The sequence below is a fragment of the Giraffa tippelskirchi genome, chromosome X, assembly GCF_054371585.1.
Source record: "Giraffa tippelskirchi isolate mGirTip1 chromosome X, T2T-mGirTip1v1.2.pri, whole genome shotgun sequence".
Classification (NCBI taxonomy): Eukaryota; Metazoa; Chordata; class Mammalia; order Artiodactyla; family Giraffidae; genus Giraffa; species Giraffa tippelskirchi.
In genome coordinates this window covers 99697149-99722596 of record NC_137289.1, presented here as the reverse complement: position 1 = coordinate 99722596, position 25448 = coordinate 99697149, and the positions used below count along the sequence as shown (strand labels likewise).

Genomic DNA, 25448 nt, shown 5'->3' with positions numbered 1-25448 from the left:
GCCAGGTCGCCTTCTAGTTATATGACTTTGAACAGATCTATTTCCCCCCAGGAGCCCCAGGGTCCTTCCTCATCTAATAAACATTGTGTATGTGGAGGGGAAACGTTAGGAGGGTAGAAGAAAAACATCAAGGAGAGGAGTTAGACCTTGGCTGTTGTGAAAGTGGAACAGGAAGGAGTGAGTAGGGTCAGTGGATTGAAAACCCACTATGGCAAGGCCCCAGGCATGAGGGCTTTCAAGTATGGGGTGCCAGAGGAAGTGTGGAGTCTAATTAGAGCTGAACAGCTGGTGTTGTGAGAGGGCTATGGGCAGAAGAAGGTGCCTAGACTTCCTGTGGATCCATGAGAAGTTGTCAGACCTAGAGATACCTTAAATCCAGGTCCAGAAAGGGATGGGCAATGGCTCAAGGTCACAAACTAGTGCTCAGCAGAGCCTGCTTCCTAGCTGTGTGTTGTTTGCAAAGTCACTTACAGCTTCTCTGATCTTTACTTTCCTCATCTGTAAAATGAGGTCAATAATTCTGACTTCTTTGGGTTAATGAGAGAACTTAAAACAACGCTCAGCATAAAATGGTGGTACAACACATTGTAGTGCCCTTAGCCAACGCCTAACCCAATCCATTGTCATTTATAGGGTAGTCAAGCATGAAAAAGGTGGAGCATAGAACTTGAAAGCAGAGGGGCAGGAAGAGCTGATATCCCTGCTACCCAGAAGGGGAGGGAGCCCAGGCCTAGAGGCACTGCCACTGCAGTGAGGGTGAAGCTGGAACTTGGGGGCCCTGGACACCAGGCTGGGGTTGCCAGGCACGCAAGGATGAGAGCCAGAGGAGGTGGCCTGTTGCTAGGGAAGGAGGGAGCGGGTGGGGGAGCTGCTGATACCCGCAGAGCCAGGGACGTCCCCATGGCAACGGAGCCACTGCTGTTGGGAGGAGAAGTGGGAGGAGGAGCCAGCGCTGGCTCTGTTCCCAGAGGAGGCCTCCCACTCTGGGCCTCAGTGCCCCCATCTATCCAACCGGAGCTTGGATTAGATATTAGATAATTTCTAAAAGATTCTTCCTTGTTTTGACCTCCTGGCAATCTGGGGTGGCTGAGACCTCACAGACCTTCCATGGCTCCCCCATATGCCCAAGACACCACCAGACACCAGAGCTGCCCCAGCTGCTTCCAAATATTCCCTCCATGCAGCCTCCTGTTCAGTGCAGCCTGGTCACTGGCCCCGCCCAGCTCTTTGTTGATACCACTTCCTTTGCCTGGAACCTTGTCACTTACCGCCTGCTCAGTGGTCTCTGGTTCCGGTGGGCCCAACTCCAGCCCTGTGCACTCTGGGGAGCCTTCCCTGGCTGCCCTAGCCTGCCCAGACTGCTTCCTCCCTCCTGGGCTCCTTTGGCCCCACAGGTCTATGCTTCTCCTGCTCTCCTTAGTAATTTGCTGCTGCATTGCATCGAGCTGCTTCTGAGAGCTTGGGCTCCCCTTGACAGATTCAGATCTTTTCTGTAAATTTATGGTGTCATATTGCGAATCCCCCTTTTACATATGAGCCAGTACCCTGAGAACTTATGTGGCTTGTCTGAGCTCCCCAGGTCCTGTGTGGTGGAGCCAGGCTTGGAACTTAGCTCTGCGTAATTGCTGATGCCCCAGGCCTGAGGTAGGTTATGATTTATCAGCTGCAGCAGTGCTTACTAGGTGATAGCTAAAGTCCATATATGCTGGCCACCATGCTGGGCACTCTTCACCTGTGTTTTCTCATTTCATCTTCACAATAATCCTGTAGAGTACATATTTTAGTCACTTTACAGGTGAGAAAACTAAGGCTTAGAAAGTTAAAATAATCTACCCCCCCATAGAACTCAAATACAAATTCAGAGTTGTGGTCATCATGCTATACCAGAGTTAACCCAGTTGTGTTCCAGAAGCATGTACAGAGCATTCCCTATGCACCAGGCTTGTGTTGGGTGATCCATGGTGGAGATGGAAGTGGGCTACAGACACAGATGAGCCAGCTCTGGCAAGCCAAAATGGGAGTGTGTTGATGAAAAGCCAGTTCTAAGGACAAGAGGCTGGAAGAGGTAGCACTTGACTCTGATAGTGGGATGGAGGAAGATGGCAGGGGTGGGGAGGGAGATGGGTAATTTTCCCAAAGAATGTACCTTTTCCCAGGAAGCTCACAAGGGGAAAGAAGAGGTAACAGGGTTCTCCCTCTCCTTCCTGTTTATGTTCCCCTGCCCCCTCTTGGCCCAGCCCCAGGAAGTGGGTGACCCCTAAGCTGGCTGCATGCCTGGCTGGCACCAAAATAAACTTGCCTTGTCTCTCTTCCCCTCCCCTTGTCTCTGTCCCCTCTGTCCTGGCTTTAATTAGCAGCCCTGGGGATGAGTCACTTGGCAGCTGGAGAGGGAGGCTGCTGAGAGCCCAGTTGAGCCTGGGTTCCTGGCCCTCACCTCGCAGGCAGCACTGCTGTGTTCTTGGTGTGGCTCCACGTCTGTGCGGGTGTGAGGAGTACAGGGACAGTGCTGCGTGCTGGCCAGTGTCCTTGCGTAGCAGGCTGTCTATATAGAAGCAGATCTGGTTGCTGCTGTATTTGTCTCGGTGTCCACTGAATGTCGACGTGTGTGTGTGCAGCTGTAGGACGTATCTGTGGTCGCAAGTGTCAGGAAATGAGGGAGCATTTGGGTGAACAAACACAAACGCTTTATAATTGTATTCACCCCTCCCTACCTAAGTGTTCTTTATGCGTTTTAGCTTATGCAAGCCCTGCACTTATATCCCCAATTTTCCCTTGTCTTAGTCTGGGTACACTTTGTTGCAGGGAACTGAAACCCACTCAAACATGCTCAAGAATAAAGGGTGGGGTGGGGGGAGACTGTTGTGAGTCTACATCTCACAGAATATAAGAGCAATAAATGACATATAGCCAGGCCTCATGCCAACTGGAAATGGGACCAAGAAGTCAAGGAGCAAGACTGCCCCCCACGCCACCCCCTTCTCTCTCTGCGTCTCCCTGGCCCGTGCCTGTCTCTCTGCATCTTTCATGACTTGCCTGGTCCCTGTCATCTTTTTGTCACTGACTCCTCTCTCTGGAGTGCCTTCCTCTGCTCTCAGGTGGCCTGATGTGGCCATCAACCTTGAAGTTATATGACCTTCCAGCTCTGGGGCCCACCCCCAGGTGACTGCAGCGTTTTTGTCCATCCTATGGTAAAATGAGGCAACAAGGGGCTGTAGGTGAGAATGGATTCTCCTAGAGGTGGGTGAGTGTGTGCCTGTGCGTGCTCAGTTGTGTCCAACTCTTTGCAACCCCATGGACTGTAGCCCACCAGGCTCCTCTGTCCATGGGATTTTACAAGCAGGAATACTGGAGTGGGTTGCTATTCCCTTCTCCAGGGGATCTTCCTGACCCAGGGATCAAACTTGAATTTCCTGTGTCTCCTGCATTGGCAGGCAGATTCTTTACCACTGAGCCACCTGGGAAGCCCAGGAGTGGGTGAGGGTAGAGGTCAAATACTAAGGACTTGGTGTTTCTTCTGTAGTGCCCACAGCTTTTATGTGTTCACAAGCAAGGTCAGAGCCTGGGGAGCAATCTACTCAGAGGCCCACGATTGTCAGCTTGCTCATCCATCAAGATTGTGGTTCATACTCTAATGCAAGTCGACCTTTGCTCACTATGCTTTCAAGTTCCACGCTCTTGAATCAGAACATGCTATTTTATCTAAAAATTTCCCCTTATTTTGTCCCAAAACAGCCTTTAAGTGCATGGTGGATATTACCATCACTCCCAGTGTACAGTGATTTTCATAGCCTCAGAACAACTGGCATAATACTACTCATGATACAACTGTTCCCAAGTTCTTCGTTGTTTCAGGAATTTTCACATTTTATTAGTGCAGCGACTGAATTTATAGTTATCTGAAGGATATAACTACAAGCACACATTATCAATATTATCAGCTTGATGCTTGAGCTTACTTTTCCATTAATACAAACGCTGCTGTTTTTACATTAATTACAGAGGGAATTAATGACTCCTTAGACAGGTTTTCACCTATGAGTAAGGAGTTTGGAACCAGCTGTGTGCATAATGACTGTTCTCCAGAAGCAGGTGCAATTCCCATGGCTCTGACCTCTGCCCTGGCCTCCCATCCTCTGGCTGAGACTGCCCCCTACTTCCTTGGGGAGTGCCTACTTCAGGTCTGGCGCATATCAGGTGCTCTTGTTATTTTTTAATAAAAATGATAGTTTTCTTATTGTTAAAGCTATCTTCCACACATAGATGGTTAGCCTGACCGGGAGAGATCATCCCAGGCTCAGGACAAAGCCTCTTTCAACCTAACAAATGCTTTGATTTAGAAAATGTGTACTATGTATCAGGCACTGTTAGGGATCATTCCACACACCTTTATCTTTAATCTTCCTGGCAGCTCTGCCAAGTAGGGGTGATTGGATCCACTTTACAGAGGGGGAAACCAAAATCTTGAGAGCTAAGATGACTTGCCCGAGGTCATCCATCCATCTACCTATCCATCCATCCATCCATCCATTTAGTCATTCATTCACTCAAAGATAGTTTCTTGAGTACCTACAACATGCTAGTTTAGTTTCACATACAACATGTGTGAAACTAAATGCGGTTGATACAGTGATGAATAGTAGAATCCTGCTGTGAGCAAACTCATCCTCTGATAGGAAAACAGAGAAGGAAACAGACAATTAACAGAGGAAGTGTAGGGTGCTGTGGGAGACCCTCAGAAGTATACCCAACCCAGCCTGAGGACCAAGGAGTCTTCTCCAAACTGACCTCTAAACTGAGACTTGGTGGATGAGTTGAAGTTAGCCTGGTTTTTCCAGTAGTCATGTATGGATGTGACAGTTGGACTATAAAGACAACTGAGTGCCGAAGAATCGATGCTTTCGAACTGTGGTGTTGGAGAAGACTCTTGAGAGTCCCTTGGGCTGCAAGGAGATCAAACCAGTCAATCTTAAAGGAAATCAACCCTGAATATTCATTGGAAGGACTGATGCTGAAGCTTCAATACTTTGTCCACCTGATGTGAAGAACTAACTCATTGGAAAAGACCCTGATGCTGGAAAAGATTGACGGCAGGAGGAAAAGGGGATGACAGAGGATAAGATGGTTGGATGGCATCACCAACTCGATGGACATGAGTTTGAGCAGGCCCCAGGAGTTGGTGATGGACAGGGAGGCCTGGCTTGCTGCAGTCCATGGGGTCACAGTCGGACACAACTGAGCGACTGAACTGGTGAGGGATGGAGGTGGGGTGATGTGAAGAGGAGCATTTTGCAGGCAGAGCAAAAAAATGTGCCAGGGCTGTGGGAGCAGTATTTGGTACCTGCATTTGTGAAGAACTATAGCTATATCTGTGGAATTCCCAGGTGGCTCAAGTGGTAAAGAATCTACCTGCCAATGCAGGTGATGCAGGCTCGATCTCTGGGTCAGGAAGATGCTCTGGAGGAGGAAATGGCAACCGACTCAAGTATTCTTGCCTGGGAAGTCCCATGGACAGAGGAACCTGGAGGCTTACAGTCTCTGGGGTCACAAAGAATTGGACACGACTTAGCAACTGAGCACATAGCTGTATCTGTAGTGGGATGGGGCTATCATGAGAAATAGTTTGAAAAGGGGGTAGAAGGTATATTGGGAGACTGGGGCCAGGACCCAGGTCAGACCCAGAGCCAAGGAGCTGCAGGACCCAGGAGTAGAGTTTCCATGATTTCCCTGCCTGCCTCTTCCGAGCACCAGCCTGGGTGGGCTTGGCCAGTGCCAGCAGCCGGCCAGGATTCCAGTGGCCACAGTGCCCTCTAGTGTCCAACAGCCTGTCTTGCAGTTTCCACCTCAGTGTGGTTTGTCTGTCTCTCAATACCAGCTGACCTTTGTGACTAGGTGCCGTGTGCTGGATGCTGGGAACACTGGGATGAATAAGACACGGCCCCTGTCCCCACCAAGCTCCTGGCAAGAAGGGGAAACAGCATGTGAACAGACAGTGCTGGAGAAATGCAGGGTGGGAAGGACGCAGGGGAGTCAGGTTCCCAGGGGGCACCACTTCTGAGCAGACTCCATCTCTCATGAGGTAGAGAGATGGCAGTGGGTGGTGGCAGGGGGGCAGGGTGGTGGGGAAGAGTCTTCTGAGCAGAGGCAAAAGTGAGGGCAGACAGCAGAGTGTGGCAGACAGTTGCAGGCACTTTTATCTGGGTGGAGCACAAGTTGAAGATGTGAGGGGAGGCTGAGACCACCTGGAGGTGGGGGGTGGCAGCTTACAGAAGGTCCTGGGATGACTGACAGGCAGTTAGTGAGTGAAATCATATAAGGAGCTTCCTTGCCCTTTTAGGATCACAGACCCATCTGAGGATCTGATAAAAGCAATGTTCTCCCAAGAAATGCACTCATACTCATGTTTTTCATACAACTTAAGGGACTTCAGAGACACTCTGCACTCCAGGCCTATCCAGGAACCACAGACTTCGAAATTCCTCTTAGTATAAATCCTGAAACCTTATCACGGCCTCTGGACTCTGCGTGATTGGGCCCCCCGCCTATATCCCTAATCTCCCTTTTGCTTTTTTCCACTCAATCATGGTGGCCTCCATGAAGTTCCTGGAAATACCACCTCAGGTCCTTTGCCCAGGTTGTTTCCCCTTCCTGGAACACTCTCCCCCTGCTACCTCCAATTTTGCCCAGTTTAATTCCACTAGTGGTTGAATAATGTCTGTCTCCTCTCACTTGGATATGAGCTCTATGAGATCAGGACATTGACTGCCCTTAGTCACCGCCATATCCGTTCCCCTGCTCAGTGCTCGGCTCACAGGCTCCATAGAATAAGTGAACGAAGGCCCTGCCAGTGCCCTGTGTTTGGGTTAGGCTCCTCAGCCTTAATTCCTTCCCTTCAACCCCTAGAGGATTATCACATGAGTTGCACCAACAGGCTCAGATATGCCTGAATTCCAAGAGTGGCCCAAATGAAGAGGTATCTTCCTAGAAATCTTCCTCTGCCTGAAACAAACAGGTTTCCCAAGAGCCTCCCCTACCTCCCTGGCAGAAGGACCATGCTCTCTCAGGCTCCAACTGGGACTTTTCAGTATGTGCCTATCTGTCTCACTGAAACTTCACAAAAACCTGTGAGATAGGAGTTGCACTCACCTTTTACAGATGAACAAACCGAGCCTCAGAGGGGTTACCCAGTGGAAAAGTAGTAGAGCTGAGATTTGTACCCAGCTCTGCCAGGCACCAAAGTGTAAGCTCTTTGCCTCACCAGAGAGGGGAAGGGGCTTGCCCAAGGTCACACAGCATCGGCCTTGGGGCCAGAACTAGAATTTATGTCTCTTGACTTCTGCCAGGCCAAGAGGAATGCTTGGGCCACAAGTGCTACTCTTAAGACAGTAACTGCAAATGGACACAAGGTGTGGCTGCCACAGGGGCCAAGAGAGTTGCTGAGGGAGAGAGAGAGAGAAAAAAAGCAGGAGCTGAGACCAGAGCCTAAGGACCATGGGGCTTTAGGGGGTGGGCTGAGGAAGAAGAGGCCACGAAGGGCCCACGGATGCCAACTTGGTGGTGGTCCGGAGGGCCAATCTCTCTCAGCAGCTTTGGCTTTCTTGAGAGGAACCAGCTGCCCCAGCAGGAAGGCAGGAAGACTGGCCTGTGGCCTGTCAGCTCCTATTCCTTCTAGATCACTGGCCCCCTGGCCCCTCCTAGGGCCGCCTTCTGCTCAGAACAGCCAGGGGCCTGGGCTCTGGGGCTATGAAAGGACAGGAGCCCTCTGAGCTGGATCTGGGATACTCTTCGGGAACCTCACACCCTTCAAATCCTCCAAATTCTCTCCTTTCTCCAGCCCCCACATAAGGAGGAGAGAGAGGTTACTGTGGTAGGTCAGTGGGGAGTCGGGCTACCTGGATTCTAGTCTGACAGGCGGTATGAACTTTAGTAAGACTCTTCCTTTCTCCAGGCCTCAATTTCCCCCTCTGTAAAGTCAGGAGGGGCAATTTCCTTAGAACAGCCTCTAGACTGTGAATGGCATTTCTTCTGATTTTTGCTTTTCTGTTCAGGGAGCATTTCTCTTAGCCAATCCAGAAAACAATGCAGAAGAGAGTGAGATCTTATTGCAATGGTCAAGAATATTGGCTAGGGCCTCATCTTGATTTCCCAGAATGGGTGATTTGAATTTTACTTGATCTAGAGCATCCTAGCATAACCACCACACAGAGTCTCTTTAAGTCTGTGGAAGATGAGAATGTTTGTGAAAAGCTTCTATGGAAAGGTTTCTGTGTTCACAGGGCAACCATGTGGCCAAGGGGATGGAGTCCTGATTTGGGAATGGCGAAAACAGATCCTGACCTTGGGGTTCCGCTACTTACTAGCTCTATTACCTGTGCCGAGTTACTTAAATGTTTTTGCGTCTCATTTTTCTCTTCAGGAAAATAGGGCTAATGACGTCTACTTGACAGGGAGCTTGGGGAGATTCCAACAGAGGTGCATGTAGTGAGACCAGCCTGAGGTTTGGCCCAGGAGAGTCTCTTCAAGCTCTCAAAGCTGCTTCCTCTTACTAGGAGTTCCCAGCCCTCCTGGGGGAGCAGGGGAAGGAGCAAAGTTTCCAGTTGCAGTCTGGCCCTGAGCCCAGCCGGCCTGGCCCCGCCTCCTTGGTTCCTCCTTCTAGGGAAGGGCTGGGGAGGAGGGGGTGGTGACACAGTGGAGGCACCGCCCTGGCCAGGGGGCCTGCCCTCGGGACAGGTCCAGACCCATGGAGCCCCCCAGGAGGAGTAGCAGGTAGGAACGTGGCCCCCAGCCTCAGCCCTGCAGCCTGACCCCCTCCCTTCCTGCCCAGGCCTGGACCTGGTCCCTGGGCTGCTGATTCAGCAGCCTCCTTGCTTCCTGGTTCCTGGCTCCCCTCTTGGACTCTTAGAGGCCTTTGGCTTGGGGGAGGGAGGCAGCTCGAGTGGGTGAGCACAGGGACATTTGGGTGCCCAGCTCTGTGAGGACCCTGAAGCCCTGAGCAGCACAGTCTGTGACCCAGGAGGGGTGTGATTGGTGGCTGCCCGAGCGCCTAGCCTGGCGTTGTGGGGCTGTCTGTAGCAGCTGAGACTCTGATACCAACATTCCAGCAGCCTGTGGGTCTCTGAGTCTCAGGTTTAATGAGTCAAGGACTTGGGCCGGTAACTGGCACCTAAATGGTCCTTGAGAAACAGTCATTCTGCTGATGACGATTATTCCAGAGTCTCTGATAAGAAGAGTATCAGATTCCAAGATTCTCTGTAAGGTTCTAAGATTTAGGCATCCTCTAATTTGCAGCAAGTGAGATAGTGGGCAGCTGGCCTGGCCTGCAGCTGCATCTCCTGGCCTTTACTTGGGCTCTTGAATGGCCAGGCCCCGACCAAAACCAGCCTTCAGGGGCTCATGGGGGACAGGGGCTGGCTGACTGGGCAGTCACTCCCAGCATCTGCCTTGCACTGGGGAGGCCAGGGACCGGGCCCTTGGCCTCACTACCCTGCTGTCTCTCCTCCTCCTTCCCGTTCTCTGGACTTTTCATCTTGGGAAGCAGGAGGTAGAGGGGCCTTTGGACCCCGCTCTAGGGGTGGGGGACAGCACTGGGGGGCGGGGCTTGGGCCCTGCCCCAGGCTGGGGGTGCAGCACTGGCCTTGGAAGCAAAGAACCACCCTGTCCCCTGGCTCGCTGGGCCCCATCCTCCCTCTCTGTCACCAGGACCACTGAGACCTTGTCAGCTCTCCTCCGCCCTCGCCTCTCCTGTCCTTTGCTCTGGCACTCTGCCTTTCCCCTGTCTTCTTTCTGTGTCTTTTGTCTCGCCCTTTCACTGTCTTCCTCCTCTGTCTCTCTCCTTTTCTGTCTCACCCTTTTCTTGTCTCTTTCAGTTTCTCTCTGTCTCTTTCCCTCTCCTCCTCCAGTGTCTCCCACACCCTTCCCCACCCTGCCCCAGCCTGGGTTCTTCACCCTCTTTGGACCCAGAGCCTCTTTTCTCCCCATCCTTCCCTCCCTTCTTGTGAGGGGTCTTCTATAAGGGGGAACAACCCCCTCCCCACACACCTTTTCCCTTTCTCTTTCATCCACCTGTCCCCCTCGCCTCTTCCATCCCCGTGTGGCATCTGGTGTGAGGAGGGCCCCCTCCCCCTTCCCTACTGTGGTGTCCCAGTGTCTCCGTGGCCGAGGTCCCCACGGAGTCACCTGGAACACAGGAGGCCCAGCCCAGCTCTTTCGTCTCTGCTGCCCCCTGTTGTCGTTGTGTTCTGTTTGTGGTTCGAGTGCCGTCCTCTCTTTCTTGACTTTGTGGTTTTTTCTTTTTTTCTTCCTTCCTTCCTTCCCGCCCTCCCTCCCACCCTTCCTCTTCCATTCCCTATCCTCCACCACCCATTCCTCCCAGTCTTCCCCTTTCCCGTACCCCACTCACTTTCACCTCCTTGTCCCCATTCCCCACCCTGCCTCTCCCCTCCCTCCCTGTCTCTCTCTCTGTATCTCTTTCTCTCTCTGTCTCTTGCTGTCTCTCAGGTCCACAGCGTCTCATACTCTACACCAGTATTGCTGTCCTACTCAGGTCCTTGACTCCATGAAGCTTACCCCCTCAGGCAGGCTGGCAGAGAGCAGGTAAGAGCTAGACCCACCCCTCCCCCAATCCCTCACCCCTCCAGACAAATATGAATATCATTGCCAGCCCCTCCCCCATCTTCCTCTAGCCCCTGGAGTGATTGTGGAATGGGTGTCTGAGTGGGTGAGGAGAGTGACTGGGGGACCAGGCCAGGAGACCAAAGAGGACATTCACAGCCTGTTTGTAGCTTGTCCTTCCTTAAAAATCCTTCTCTAGATACTTTTCCCCCAAAGTGGGAGTGGTTGGTCCTATAATATGTAATATTTGAGCTATTTTGTAGGATGAGTAAGAGTCTACCAGTTGGATAGGATTGGTTAGGGTGTTAGGCAGGGGAAACTATCTGCCTACACTTGTGTGGAAGGAGATTATTTCCAAGATAATTTGAAATAAATACATTTTACATTTTCTGATTATAATGTATAAAATGAAATCTTAATAGCAGTGGCAAAAAAGGCTACGTCCATTTGAAAGTTTAAAAATACCTGTGTTAAAGAGGAAACAAGAATGGAATTTATGGACTATTTAGAGTAAATGTCAATTGAGAATATTACAGAACAAAACCTATGGAATATGACCAAGGGGGTTCCCAGAAGAAAGTTTGTAGTCTTACATGCTTTTATTAGAGAACAAGACAGGTTAAATGAACTAGCTATTCCAATCAAGACTCTATAAAAAGAAAGTAGAATTAAGTAATTACTATAGATAAAACCAGAAATTGGGCTTCCCTCGTGGTCCAGTGGCTAAGAATCAACCTTGTAATGCAAGGGACACCGGTTCAATCCCTGGTCCAGGAAGATCCCACATGCTGTGGGGCATCTAAGCCTGTGTGTAGCAATTACTGAAGCCTGAACACCCTAGAGTCTGTGCTCTGCAACAAGAGAAGCCATAGCAATGAGAAGCCCACACACCACAACTAGAGGGTAGCCCCCACTTGCCGCAACTAGAGAAAGCCTTTGCACAGCAACAGTGACCCAGTGCAGCCAAAATAAGCAAATAAATAAATATTTTTAAAAAGACAGAAATTAATGAAATAGAAAGCAAAAGGTTTGATAAACTAAGAGATGTTTTTTGAAAAGACCAATAAACTAGACAGACCATGCTCTGGCAGATATGATTGAGAAAAAGGCAAGAAAACATGAAGTATGATGAAGGGGATTTAACCACAGATTCAGAAAATATTAAAAAGTCATGAGAAAGTGCTCTGTATAATTTTATACCAAAAAGTATGAAAATCTAGATGAAATGAGTGGTTTTCTAGGAAAATATAAATTGCCAAAATCACTTAAGGAGTGGCAGAAAACCTGAATAGAATAGAACTGTATAGAAGAAATTTAAAAGATGGTCAACATTTTCTCCTCGGACATGGTAGTTCAGGTATGATGGAGGTTCTATCCAATCTTGAGGATCAGCTAATAGGAAAAGATGGACAGTTTCCTATTTCATTCTAGAAGGCTAGTATCAGTGGACACATTAAAAAAAAAAGAAAACTATATAGCCTAACCTCACATATTAATAGAGAAACACATATTTTAAATTACAGGTTCTCCAACTGAACCCATCAGTATATTAAAAGAAGGCTGTATCATGACAGGTGAAGGTCTGTCCCAGGAGTGCAGGGGTTGTTCAACATTAGGAAAGCTGTTATTATAATTGATTATACTAATAGTTATACAATCTTTTCTTTTTACTGTCTACATAAATGCTGAAAAAATAATCTGACAAAATTACACATCCATTCTTGATTTAAAAACCCTTAGTGCCTTAGTTATCTCTTGCTGCGTTAGGACAATTTGTTAAACAACAGTAGATAACTAGTACAGTAAGCTAGGAATGAGTGAAAACCTCCTTCACTTGGTAAGAATTTTTATCAGAGACCAAAATCAATCATCAAATGTAACAATGAAGTGCAAGATAAATATCCATTCAATTCAAGAACAAAACAAGGATGACTCCTATCACTGTCACTAACCAATATTTTCCTGAAAGTTTTAATCATTGGGATTAAAAAAAAGAAGTGGTATAAATATCAGAAAGAGAATTAGCATTATTGGAAGATGATATGGTTGTCTACTTAGATAATCAAAGAGAATAAAAGGAAATATTATTAGAACTAATAAGAAAATTCAGTGAGATGGGTAGATACAAGATAAATATACACCCAAACCATTAGCTTCTCTGAATACCATCAATAACTAATTAGAAGACATAATAGAAAAAGATTCCATTCACAATAGCAAAGAAAAAAATAAAATTCCTACAAATTTATAAGAAATTTAAAATACTTCTTTGTGGAAAACTATAAAATTTCATCAAAGGCTGTAAGACTTGAATAAATTGAGTCATATCCTATTCTTGGATGGGAAGTGTTCAATATGGTTTAAAATGACATTCTCCCCCCCAATTTGATCAAAAGGTTCGATGTATTTCTCATTAAAATTTTAGTGGTATTTCTTTGGGGATTGGGCAATTGGATTTTAAAGTTCATTTGGAAGAGTAAATGCCCATGAATTACTAAGAAAATTTTGAAAAAGAACAATGAGGGGGGACTTGCCCTATTAGATTAAAAACTTACCATAAATCTACAGAAATTAAAAATATATCATAAATAGAGGAATACATAAATTGAACAAAATAGAGAATTTAGAAACAAAGTCATGTATTCATATGAGAATTCAATTTATGACAAAGAATACATTTCAAATCAGTGGGAAGTCAGTAAATGGGATAGGATCATTAGCTACCATTTGGAAAAAATTTAAGGAAATTCCCTGGTGGTCCAGTAGTTAAGACCCCACAGTTCCAGTGCAGGGGGAATGAGTTCAGTCCCTGGTCTAGAAACTAAAATCCTGTATGCCACACAGCATGGCCAAAAAAATAGAAAAAAAAAATTAAGTTAAATCCCTACCTTGCACAAAAACAAATGCAAAAAATAAAGCTGTAAAAGTACCAGATCAAAATCCAGAATATTTTTATAATAGAGTGGAGAAGTCTTTCTGAGCAGGACTTAAAAACTCAGGAGCCATAAAGTTAAGAGCAATAATTTCAGCTACAATTAAAGTTAAGAACTTCTGTGTGGAAAAGATACTATACACAAAGTTAAAACAGAAATAACAGGCTAGAGGAAAGTATTTGCTACATAGATATCAGGCATCAGGCAAAGGGTTAATAACACTGCCTGTATCTATATCATCTCCTGGAAATCAATAAGAAAAAGGTGCACAAGTCATTTAAAGTGAAAAAATACTGTGATTTGACAATTCAGAGAAGTAGACAGCTAATGAATGAGAAAGGATGTTGAAGCTTACAAGTAACTAAAGAAATGTAACTAAAACAACAACAAAGTACTAAGTTTCACGTACCAAAATTCAGAAGATTAAAACGGTCGTGAACAAACAGAATTATGTATTCTTTGATTAGAGTACAAATTGGTTCCGTTTTCTTGTGGGACCAATTTGTTAGGTGCCCCCAGAAACTTATACTTCCAAGCTGAGAACTATGTTTCAGAGCTAGATTTCTCTAGAGTTTCACTATTAGATAGACCTCAACGTGGCCAGTTAGAGGCCTTTTCTAATACCCTAACCCCAACTGCAAACATAAGCCACACTGTGCAGCTCTTTATCACATGCCCTTTCGTAGGATAGCATTCTCAGCCAACTCTTAACGAAAAGGTTGCATGATGTATGCTTCTTAGATGAAGACAGAATTATGTGAGTAGGAATAATCTTTATTTTTAGCTGGTCTATAAAAATGTTAAAGCTACGGAAATAACTTTTATCTACATTTTAAACAAAATGTGCATTCTTTGCTCAGCAATTCACCTTTTAGAAATCCTTCGAAACTACTTTCAGATATATGCAGAGATGTTCATTGCAGCATTGCTTATAATAGCAAACAATTAAAATAACCTACCTGTCTGTCAGTAGGATTTCTTTCATGATCCACCCATACTCTGTAGTAGATCAAAAGAAAAAGATACATCTCTATATACTCACCTGAAAAGACCTCCAAGACTGATTATTCTATGAAAAAAGCAAATTGCAGAACAGAGCTTATAGTACGATCCATTTTTTGTAAGGAAAAGAAAACCCTCATAACAACGATGAAAAAATGTTATGCATACCCTGTCACAATTTTTAAATTACTGGCCTTTTTTCTTGGTCCCAATTCCTTGCCTTTGCTAACTCGTTTCCTTCCTCCTCCATACCTTTCCCCTGTATCCACCTGTTCAGATGTTATTTTTCCTTTTAATAACTTGCTCAAATGCCACCTCATTCATTCAGCAAGCATTTGTCCCGCATGCTCTCAGTTAGGCCTTGTGCTGAACCTTGGTGAGACATAGGGATGAGTTGTGTCTGATCCTACAGTCAGGGAGCTCAAGTCTAGAAGGGAGAGAGACCCATAGACAATGATAGGTTCAGAGTTCTGCCAGAGGAGGGGTACCTCACCTCACCTGTCCCCTACAGGAGTGGATGTGTACTAAGTCTTGAAAGAGTAATAGCTTTCCTTTATCCCCCAATCCTGCCAGAAATGGTTGCCTACTTTTTGCCTCTTCTAAGTAGGATGACCTAATGGGGGAATATAGTTGGGTCAGTACCTTTATTCAAGTCCAAATTCTGCTACTTACCAGCTTGACTCTTGGCAAGCTTCTGAGCTTCTGTTTCCTCATCTATGCGATGAGGATAATGCCTATTTACCTCTCAGGGCTGATTTTAGGATTGGAGATGGTACATGTAAAACTCCTGGATGACTATCAACTCTTGAAGAGCAGGGGCTACCCATGTCTTGTTTTCCTCATAGACAGTGTGTAGCCTTGGCTTGACTTGGATGTAAAAGTTGTACATGTCTAGGGATGGTTCTGGGCAAAGGATAGACCTGATTATAGTGGGGTTTTGAGATGAGGAGGCTGAATGTAGTACATGGGAAGGGACCGGGGATTGCACTATAAAAAGTGAGACCAGGGAATTCGCCAGCAGTCCAGTGATTAGGACTTGGTGTTTTCACTGCTAGGGCTTGGGTTCAGTTCCTGGTCAAAGAACTAAGATCCTGCAAGCCATGTGGCATGTCCAAAAGAAAAAAAAAAGAGGGAAAAAGAAGAGAGAGAGCCAGGTCTCTGCTCTTGGCATGAAGGTGACACAGGAGGGAAAATAAATGTAGATGGCCCTGGGGAATGGAGCCCAGGCAGGGCATTCTGGCCCTAATTCTTGGTCTTATTCTGCTACTGATGCCATCTCACAGTCCGGGCAGGGAAGCATGGTGGACCAATACTTGCAATGGTCTCAAATTTCAGTTCCACTTCTGGCACCCACTAACTGGGTGACTTTAAACAACCAACTTTACACCTCTGAGCCTAGTTCCTTATCTGTCAAAAAGAACCACCAGCATCATGGGGTTTATTTATTGAGGGGTAGAAGAGATCATAAATAGAATTCACCTTGTTGAGTGCCTGGCACATAATGAGTGCTCAAAAAGAAGGGTAGCTGTTATTAATGTTCATTTTGGTAGACACTTAGGGAGTTCTGCTGTGGCCAGAGCCTATGCTGGGTAATGGCTCTTGCCTTCCATAAATTCTCAGTCAGTTGGGGAGACTGAGGAGGGCTATGACAGAGGAGAGCACAGGGTGGGAGGTGCTGTGGAGTGGCTTCCACAGCAGTGAGAGATCTAGCCCTACTTAGGGCTGGTGCAGGTCATCTCAGCCTAAGAGCTGAGTCTTAGAGGATGACTCAGAGGCAGCCAGGAGAAAGGGTGAAGTGTGCCAGAATATTCCAGGCAGAAGGAATAGCATACACACAAGAACCTGGATGTTGTTGGGTAGAGCCAGAGGTTTGTTAAGAGCCTGGGTTGCACGGGTCCCAAATGGCTTCAGGTGGCCTGGGAACCTCCTGAAATCGAATGCAAAATGTTGTGTTTGTCTGGTTGTGTGGATTTGCTGTTGGGGAGATGGTTCTTGGCTTTCATTAAATGCATAAATAGTTTTGTATTCCTCCAGAAAAAGTTAAGAACCAGTGTTGCTAGTGATGAAGTGTCATGTGAATGGATACTAAATAGAAAAATTTGGTAAAATTTGTGTTTTAGAAACATCACATTAGCAGTCAGTATGAAAAATGGATCATATGCGGTGGAGGCCAGCTGGAAGGCCTAAACTGGGGTGTTGGCTTTGAAGAAATGACTTGGAGCTACTGTGTTGCTTTACTCCAGTGGACACTGTTCACAAAGAAGCATTTTAATTTCACCTTATGGAATCTAAATCCTTTGAGAGTTATTAATGAGATAGACCCAACAGCAGGTGAGAAAACGGGAGAAGGCAAGGATGAGTCAGTGTTAGCAGAGGGCCCAAGGGATGTGAATCCAGGGTAATAGTGCAGGAGGCAAAGGGAACCTCTATTAATGCTCGCCCAGCACCCAAAGTCCATGGTCTCAGATATAATTGCCACTACTGTCCTGGTTCTTGGAGATCCTGAGTGACACTGGAGGCACTTATTTCTCTATGCATATTGGAGAGGAATTACTTCTGGCTTGTGAGTCACGTATTTATTTTCTGGAAGAAAGTAGTGTTTGAGCCAATCATCCAAGGTCTGTAAAGATTTTGAGTGATAGAGATGGTAGAGGCTTTGAGAGTGAATGTCGAGGCCTAGAGGTGAGAAATGGTAAGGCTGTACACTGAGGCAGAGATTCGATATACCTCAGACAGCTGTTTGCGGAGTGCAGGCTCCTTTGTCATGGTAGGCAGCTGGAGAGCTAGGAGCAGCTCTTGAAGAGGGAAGGTAACATGATCAAATTAGCATTTTAGAAGGAAGGGAAACTAGGGAGGAGACTGTCCCGGTAATCCAAGAGAGGTAAGCTAAGGTAGGGCTTCCCGGGTAGCTCAGCTGGTAAAGAAACTGCCTGCAATGCAGGAGACCCTGGTTCAATTCCTAGGTCGGAAAGCTCCCCTGGAGAAGGGATAGGCTACCCACTCCAGTATTCTTGGGCTTCCCTGGTGGCTCAGAGGGTAAAGAATCCGCCTGCAATGCAGGAGACCTGGGTTCGATCCCTGGGTTGGGAAGATCCCCTGGAGGAGGAAATGGTGACCCACTCCAATATTCTTGCCTGGAGAATCCCCATGGATGGAGGAGCCTGGCGGGCTACAGTCCACAGGGTCACGAAGAGTCGGACACCACTGATCAGCTAAGAACAGTACAAGCACAATGAGCTAAGGTAGTGGCCGTGGGGAGGGAGCAGAGGAAGTGGATTTGAGAGATGATTGGGAGGAAGAGAGAACTGGAGTCGGAGGCTGAACAGATAGTGGGGGTAGAGATGACCAAGGTTGGAGTTCACGGTGAGTTGCCCGTGCTCAGGCCTGGCAGTGGATTCATTCATTTAAAAAATATTTATTGAGTGCTAGACAGTGTGTTGGGCATTAGAGATATAGCAGTAAACAAGACAGATGCCTGCCTTGATGGATCTTACAGTGGATGAGACAGATAATAAATAAGCAACTAAATATATATTAATAACTTGTGCCTGGTGCTACACCTGTCTGGGTAATGATGTTTCAGTGAGTGCAAAGGCCCTGAAGCAGGAGTGGGCTTGTTATGTTTGAGGGATGGCAGGGAGACCAGTATGATTGGAGAAAGAGTGAGTGAGGGACAAAAGGAGTCGATGATGAGTTAGCAGGAGCCAGATCATGTGTAGTCTTTTAGAGCTATTTAGGGGAGTAGAATCAGCAGGACTTGGTGGCTGACTTGCTAAAGGGCTTCCCTGACAGCTCAGTTGGTAAAGAATCTGCCTGCAATGCAGGAGACCCTGGTTTGATTCCTGGGTCAGGAAGATCCCCTGGAGAAGGGATAGGCTACCCACTCCACTATTCTTGGGCTTCCCTTGTGGCTCAGCTGGTAAAGAATCTGCCTGCAATGCGGGAGTCCTGGGTTTGATCCCTGGGTTGGGAAGATCTCCTGGAGAAGGGAAAGGCTACCCACTCCAGTATTCTGGCCTAGAGAATCCCATGGGCTGTATAGTCAATGGGGTTGCAAAGAGTCGAACACGATTGAGTGACTTTCACTTCACTTGCTAAAGGAGCAGGAAGAATCTAGGCTTGGGCCACTGGGTGGTGGTGCCCCTTCATGAAGGTGGGAAATGCAGGAGGACAGGTTTGCAGTGGTAAAATGCTGAGTGAGAGGTCCCTGTGAGCTCTGAAGGCCCTAAGGGCCGTCTTGGTGGAGCTTCCAGCAAGCATTAGGCTTGGTGGGTCTGGGACCCAGGAGAGAGGTCCATGCTAAAGAGAGAGAGATGTGGGGGTCCTCAGCCATACCTGACATTATGGAATAGAATGAGATCCCTGGACATTGAGTGTGGAGTGAAAGAGAAGAGGACCAGAGCAGAACTGGAGAAGAGGTACCAACATATAAGGAATGGGGAGAGGAAGAGGAGCTGGGGGTGGTCCTGAGAAGTAGGAGGAAAACCAGCAGGGAGTGGGCTCATGGAAGCAGAGGAAGGGAAGAGCTGTCTGCGCACAGGAGGGGCTTGTTAAGAGTGGCAAATGTTATAGCTGGGAGAAGTAAGATGAGGGTGGGAGAAAGTCTATTGGCTTTAACCAGTGGGAGGTCCTGGGAGACCTTACTAAGAAGAGTTTCTGTGGCTTGGTGGGCACACGAGGCAGATTGCAGTGGGTTGAAGAACTCGTGGGAGGTACTGAAGTGGAGATGGCCAGTGTAGACGAATTTCTCAAGAAGCTTAGCTGTGAAGAGGAGAGAGGGACAGTGATTGCTTGAGGGAGATGTGGGGGCAGATAGAGGGTTTTTATTCCCAGATGGGAGAGACTTGAGCTTCTATAAATGTTGGTAGGAAGGAGGCAACAGAGAGGGAGAGGTTGAAATACTGGAGGGAGAGGGGATGATTGTTATGGAGGAGGTAGCAGGGGTGGGCTCCAGAGCCTGGGTGGAGAGACTGGCCTTAAATAGTATAGGTGTCCTCTCTTTCTCACAGGGAAGGAAAGCAGAGATAGTGGTGGTGGGGAGAAGACAAGGGCATTGAGGGGATTGGTGAAAGAAATGCTTTGGAAAAGTTCAAAGCAACAACATGGAGAGCATGGATGCTGGAGCTAGGAAGAAGCAAAGAATATTTCTGGTTGGAAGTCAGGGAGGACTTCCTGCAAGAAGCAGCAATTGAGCTGCGTTGTGAAGTTCAGATAGGATTTCAATGGGCAAAGCTCTGTGCAGGAGGAAGAAACAAAGTCAGCAAAAGCATAGAGGCATGAAAAGGCTGGTTCGTGCTGACAGAATAATGGACAAGCTAGTTTGATGAAGGCTGGGCTGGAGTGAGCAGGATAACATTGATGCCACTGATGCTGACAGTCACAATAATAGTTACCACGTATGAGGCACCAAACCTGTCCTGTGGCAGGTGCTTTACATACTTGAATTCACTTACTCCCACCATAACCTACAGAATAGGTGTTTCCTCATTTTACAGATAAGAGAGGTGAAGAAATGGACTCAAGGTTACCTAGATAGTAGATGGTGGGGCTGATACTTAAACCCAGGTCTGTCTAATTCTAAAGCCTATGCTTCTTCCAACTGTCAGGAAAGGCCAGGTGAGGCCACAGGGTGGGGGAGCTTTGAATGTCAGGTTGAGGAATCTGAACTTTATGCAGGAAGCAAAGGGGAGCCGAGGTGGGTGTCTGAGCAGGAGATTCACACTCAAAGGTGGGATATATGAAGCCTAAAGTGGTCCAGGAGAGTAGAGAGAGAAAATCAGGAGATGACTGCAGTGTCAGGTGAAGGGTAGCAGGGGCCTGGCCAGGATAGGAGGGGAGCGAGCTGGGGGACTGGAAGATCATTTGTTACTCGTGATAGCCTTGAGAAGTGTGGAGTTTCTGTCTCCTTTTATAGATGAGGAATGGGAGACTCTGAAAGGAGGAGCTGTTTGCCCAGGACTGGAGCCCCGGTTCATGTGGTTTTGCTGACTCAGTGAGTCTGTGGAACAATGTGTCAGAGGGAGCTCTGAGTATGAGGAGGGTGTGTGTGTATGTGTGTGTGTGTGTGTGTGTGTGTGTGTGTGTGTGTGTGTGTACGCGCATGCGGGCACCCGTGCACCCTTGTCTGTCACGTGGACAGCAGTGCCTTCCCTTGCCTATCCTCTTTCCTTCCCATGTCTTCCTGATCCTCCAGTACCCTGGATTCCATATTTCCTTCATCCCCCAAGCCAAGGGGTCTGGGAGTGGGGTAAGACTGTTTCATTCACTATCCCTAGGAGATCTGTCAGCCTTTTCACTCCCAAGACACCTGGTCCTGACCCAGCTCCCCTGCCTGTCCATCCACCCCATGAAACTGTAGTCCAGCTCCAGTGACTGGTCCCTGGTACTGTTCCGCAGGACCCGAGAAACGTGTGCTTGTTCCCGCAATGTTTTCTCCCACCACTGTGGCGCTTCTGTGTGGGTGCAAAGGGCCACCTTGTTAATTAGGTTCAGTTCCTGAACAGTTCACCGCCATCACCATGTTCCTATCACTCTTGTTTGCCAGGCACTTGACAGGTATTCCAGTCCTTGCAACAATCCTGTGAGTTTGGCACCATAAGCCCCATTTTTACAGATGAGGAAACCAAGGCTCCAAGAGGGGCATTAACATGCCTGGGGCCACAGCCTAGAATCACTTGTAGAGCTGGTCTCGGAACCCAGGTCTGTTTGCTTCCAAAGCTGTGGACTTCACACACTCCATTTCTAAGCATCTCCCACATTCCAAACCCTGAAGCCTTCAGGAAATATGAATCTTTGTCCTTCAGGGGCAGGATGGATTTCTGGAGATAGTACCAAGTCCGCCCAAAGGACCTGCTGGGCAGAGTCTGAGACTTGGAGCTCAGACTCTGAGAACTTCCAAGTTTAAATCCTGACTCTACCACTAATTCAGCTGTGTGACCTTGGGCAGTTATCTAACCTCTCTGAGCTTCAATTCCTTCATCTTTAAAATGTTGCAGAGTTGTTGCAGGGGTTAAATGAGATGATGCATGCAAAGTGCCAGCACAGAACTGGTTGCTACTATTTTTATTAAAATGAAGGTTGGGCACCAGTCTGATCAGAAAGGGAGTTTACTTACTCTGGGTGTAACCTTAAGCTGGAGCCCAGCCTGAGTGTGGGGGAGGGCCCGTCCCAGGGGGGGACTAGCAACAGGCTCCTCGGAGACTGAGATGGGTGTGGCCCTGTTGGTCACACAGGCCTTCCCATTCCAACCCCCATCCTAGCCCCACCTCCCTGGTTCCAGCCCTTCTTGTATCTCCCCTGCTCTGCAAACTAATGCCTCTGCCTCTCTCTGTCACCCGCCGCCTGTGGCCTCTACCCTGCCCTTCCTGGCCCCAGGGAAGAGGAGGAGGAGGAGGAGACTGAGGAAGAGGAAGAGGAAGACGCTCATCAGTTCTGCTGTCCGGCCTCCGAGTGCAGTAGTCCCTCCTCTCGGTAACTGAGAGGACAAGGGTCATTTTCTATGCAGAAGCAAAAGCCTTAACCAGCCCCCACCCCTGCGATCCCCCATGGGACCCCGTCCCTGCTTCAGGAACCAGATGGGCAAGCATCCTGCCCCATCTTCACCCACTCCCTTCTTGGAATTCCCACCCCTGCTGCTGTCTCCCCTGGACTCCAGCCCCCGAATTATAAAGGCTGGAGCCCTTGGTCTGACTAAAATGTGGGAGCAGCAGAGCTTGGAGCTTGAAACCTGGACTCTCCCATACCCGCACCCCACTTCCCAGGCACCCTGGAGCCTGCCACTCCTGGAGAGGTCTCCAAATGACATCCCAAGGACCTACCTCTGTCCTCTGTGAGCACAAACAGAGATGCAGGGTGCCTAGGGCTTAGAGGACCAGAAGGGGTTGGGACCCAGCCTGCTCATTCCCTCGCTGTGGCCATTGCTGCCATCTCTTCTGCTTGACGGCCTCATCCTGTGCCCCCTGCCGCTCCCATAGTGTTCTGTAAATATGATCAGGAGGAAAAGGCCTTTCAGAGTGTGTGTCGCTGTGTACAAAAGAATTTCCATCAATAAAAGCTGATCTCTTCTCTCTGTCTGATGTATATTCCAAACCTACCCCACTTCCCTCTCCCCATCTCCACCAGGGCCTTATCCTCTTTCCTATCCAGGCTGGGAACAGGGGCTGGGAAAGAGAGTAGGGTTTGATTCCTGGTATTGTCAACACCCAGAAGGCACTCAATAAATGAATGAATGGTGCGGCGCTCTCGCCATGGGCAAGCCTAGAGCCTTCTTCAGCCTGAGGTGGCATGAGCTGGTCGACTTGGGACATGTGGCTTGGCCTCACTGCTACCCAGTTTCCCCATGTGTAAAAGGAGGAGGGGGAGTTGGACCAGAGGATCTCCAAGGGCTCCTCCAGCTCTGACATTCTGTGAATCTGAGATGGTACAATTTTAAGAAACTATGATTACATGAATTTAAGAGAGGATAATTCAGTGACACATTCCATCCAATTCTGTGGTTTCTATTTCTATGATGCTGTGATTTGGGGATTCTACAACACAGTGGTTTTAAGATTTCATGATTCTACCATTTAAAAAATTCTGATGGTATGATTTTAACATTCTGTGATGTTAAGAGTCCTTGATTTTGTACTTTCAAGGTTCCGATTCTACAGCTTTAGGGATCTTGGAGTCTGAGGGAAAGCCACTGCCTCCAGATGCAATGACCTTAAATATTTCCTGCACCTGCCAGAGGCTGGTTCTAAGAATCCCCAGAGGCTGTTGGCAGGAAGGCAGAAGGTGTCATCTGTGAGCTGTAGGACCTACACCTTCTGTGATGAGTCTATTAGGAGCAAAGCCAGGAGACTCCCAAGTGGACTCATTGCCCCTGCTTTCCCTTTCTGAGCCTTGCTTTTTTTTTTTTTTTTTTTTTTTTTGCATTAGACAAATCTGAGTTTACCTTATGGTTCTGCCATTACTCTCTGTATAACCTTGGGCAAGTATTTTCTTCTCCTTGAGCTTCATTTTCTTCCTGAGTATAGTGAGAATAGATCTACCTCTGTGGGTTGTCATGAAGATTAGCAAGAAGAAACACAAGGAGCTCAGCATAGGGTCTAATGCACAGTTGGCAACTGCACAGTGACTGGTGGCTCCTGTTTTGATTAAGGCCCAGGTGAGAGTCTCTCCTCTCCTTTCCTTCCTCCCTTCAGCATACCCTTCACATGCTCCGGTAGTTTTCCAGAGGCTCGCCTCACTCTTCACTCATTGCTTAACTGACTTAGGCACTCAACTAGCTCCTCACTCACTCGTTCACATTCTCATTTATTTCTCCCCTCCCTCTGTCCCTCCCTCTCTCTTCCTCTCTCCTTTATTTACTCTTCCAGAAGACACTGCTCAAATACCTACTGTGTGCAAGGCTTCAAGCTAAATACCATGAGAGATCGAAAGTAAGACAGTGGCTGTGTTCTCCATAAGTTCTCCATCTCTCAGGGGAGATGAAAATTCCTTTGGGAAAGTAGGCAGGGTACTTTCCTGAAGGGCAGAAGTGATTGAGCAGATATGCCTTCAGTAATGAGCAAAATATGTTCCTGGCCCAAAGAGGAGGGAGATGTCAGGATCATTTGGGGGTGGTGGTGTCCAAGGGTTGCTGGAGGAAGAGGGACAAGAATGGAAGGCTGGGAAGGGTTTGAATAGATGGTTTGAGAGGTGAGGAGGCATTAGGGAGTCAGGGACAGCAGGGACCAAAAGCTGGTGGAGAGCTCCAGGGTTGTATTGGGGAATGGTATGTAGATTGCTCTTTCAAGCTGGGTGTGTGAGTCTAGGTGACCTTTGGCTGTGGAGGGGGAGACCATTTCACCCTTCATTTGATTGGAGATGAAAGTTGGGGGAACAGGGGCTCAACTGAAGATCAGATGGCTATCATGGGAGATATGGGGGTGTAGACTCCTGTGTAGGCAACTGAAGTGGGTGAGGGCCTATGGTATGGGAATGGGGTAGGTTTCTATCAGTTGTGAGGGAAACGTGTGTGCCTGTGCACATGTATGCATGAGGCCAGCAGGTGAGAGAAGAATGAGAGGTTGTCCACTGTTGTGTATCTGAGGGAATGTAATTGTTATGAGGCTGGGTGTGAGGGATTCTGAGTGTGTGAGGTTGATTGTGTGAGGTGGCAAATTTCTGTGCCTGGCAGTCTCTCTGTGTGTCCCAGGTGGAGATAATCATAAGAACATGTGTCAGGGGCTTTTGAGCGTGTGGGGCTGTGGCTTTTAGGGTGGCAGTTGTCAAGCTAGATGGTCACACACACATGGCTGCCAGCTGCGGTCTTAGGGGACCAAGGTAGCTGCGGGGTGCTGGCCTGGGCATAGGGAGGGTCCACAGTGGTAAATCAGACCAGGCCACTGCCCATGGGAAACAGGAGCAGTGTAGGCAATGAACACTTCAACAGAGAATCTCAAGTTAGCCAGTGACAAGGACGCCCTGTGACATGAGTGTGCACAAAACATAAAGGGATGGTATCTGATCCTGTCGGGGTCTGTGGGGAGTGGGAGTGAGTCAGAACCAACTTCCCAGGAGGCCTGCCTGGCCTGCTCGGGGCGCCACAAGATGAGATGAGCTCAGCCAGATCAGCGAAGGTTGCAGGTGGAGGAAAGAGAGAGGACACCCTGGGCAAAAGAATCTAAGAGATTGGGCACAGGCATGGCACTATGGTTCAGCTTGCCGTAGCCTGGGAAGTGCAAGGAGCCTGCTGTCGCCAGCGTCTAGGAGCTTCAAGGGGCTGGGGGTGGGGTGGGGACTAGACGGATTCAGCTAAAACGCTGCAAGTGGGACACTGGCCTAGAAGATAGGGAATTGGGGTTCTCATCCTGTGTGACCCTGAGCAAGCAAGTCACTTTGACTTTGTGAGCCTTAATTTGGATCTCTGGAATTAGATGG

General features: G+C 48.0%; 1 protein-coding gene across 6 annotated transcripts in view; it reads left to right on the top strand.

Annotated features, from left to right (window-relative positions):
- The window catches only part of IQSEC2 (IQ motif and Sec7 domain ArfGEF 2), a 77729-nt gene that overhangs the window by 26217 nt on the left and 26064 nt on the right, over window positions 1-25448 (top strand). Inside the window, exons 1-2 of one of the 6 annotated variants that reach the window (XM_081567001.1) lie at window positions 8678-8763; window positions 10495-10590. The exons of 3 other annotated variants lie outside the window; for them this stretch is intronic. In XM_081567001.1, coding sequence (XP_081423127.1) covers window positions 8738-8763; window positions 10495-10590 — 122 coding nt within the window. In that variant the 5' untranslated portion in view covers window positions 8678-8737. Of the gene's footprint in view, window positions 1-8677; window positions 8764-10494; window positions 10591-25448 lie in introns of those variants that run through there. 2 more of the 6 variants (XM_081566997.1, XM_081567002.1) reach the window with 2 other exon arrangements.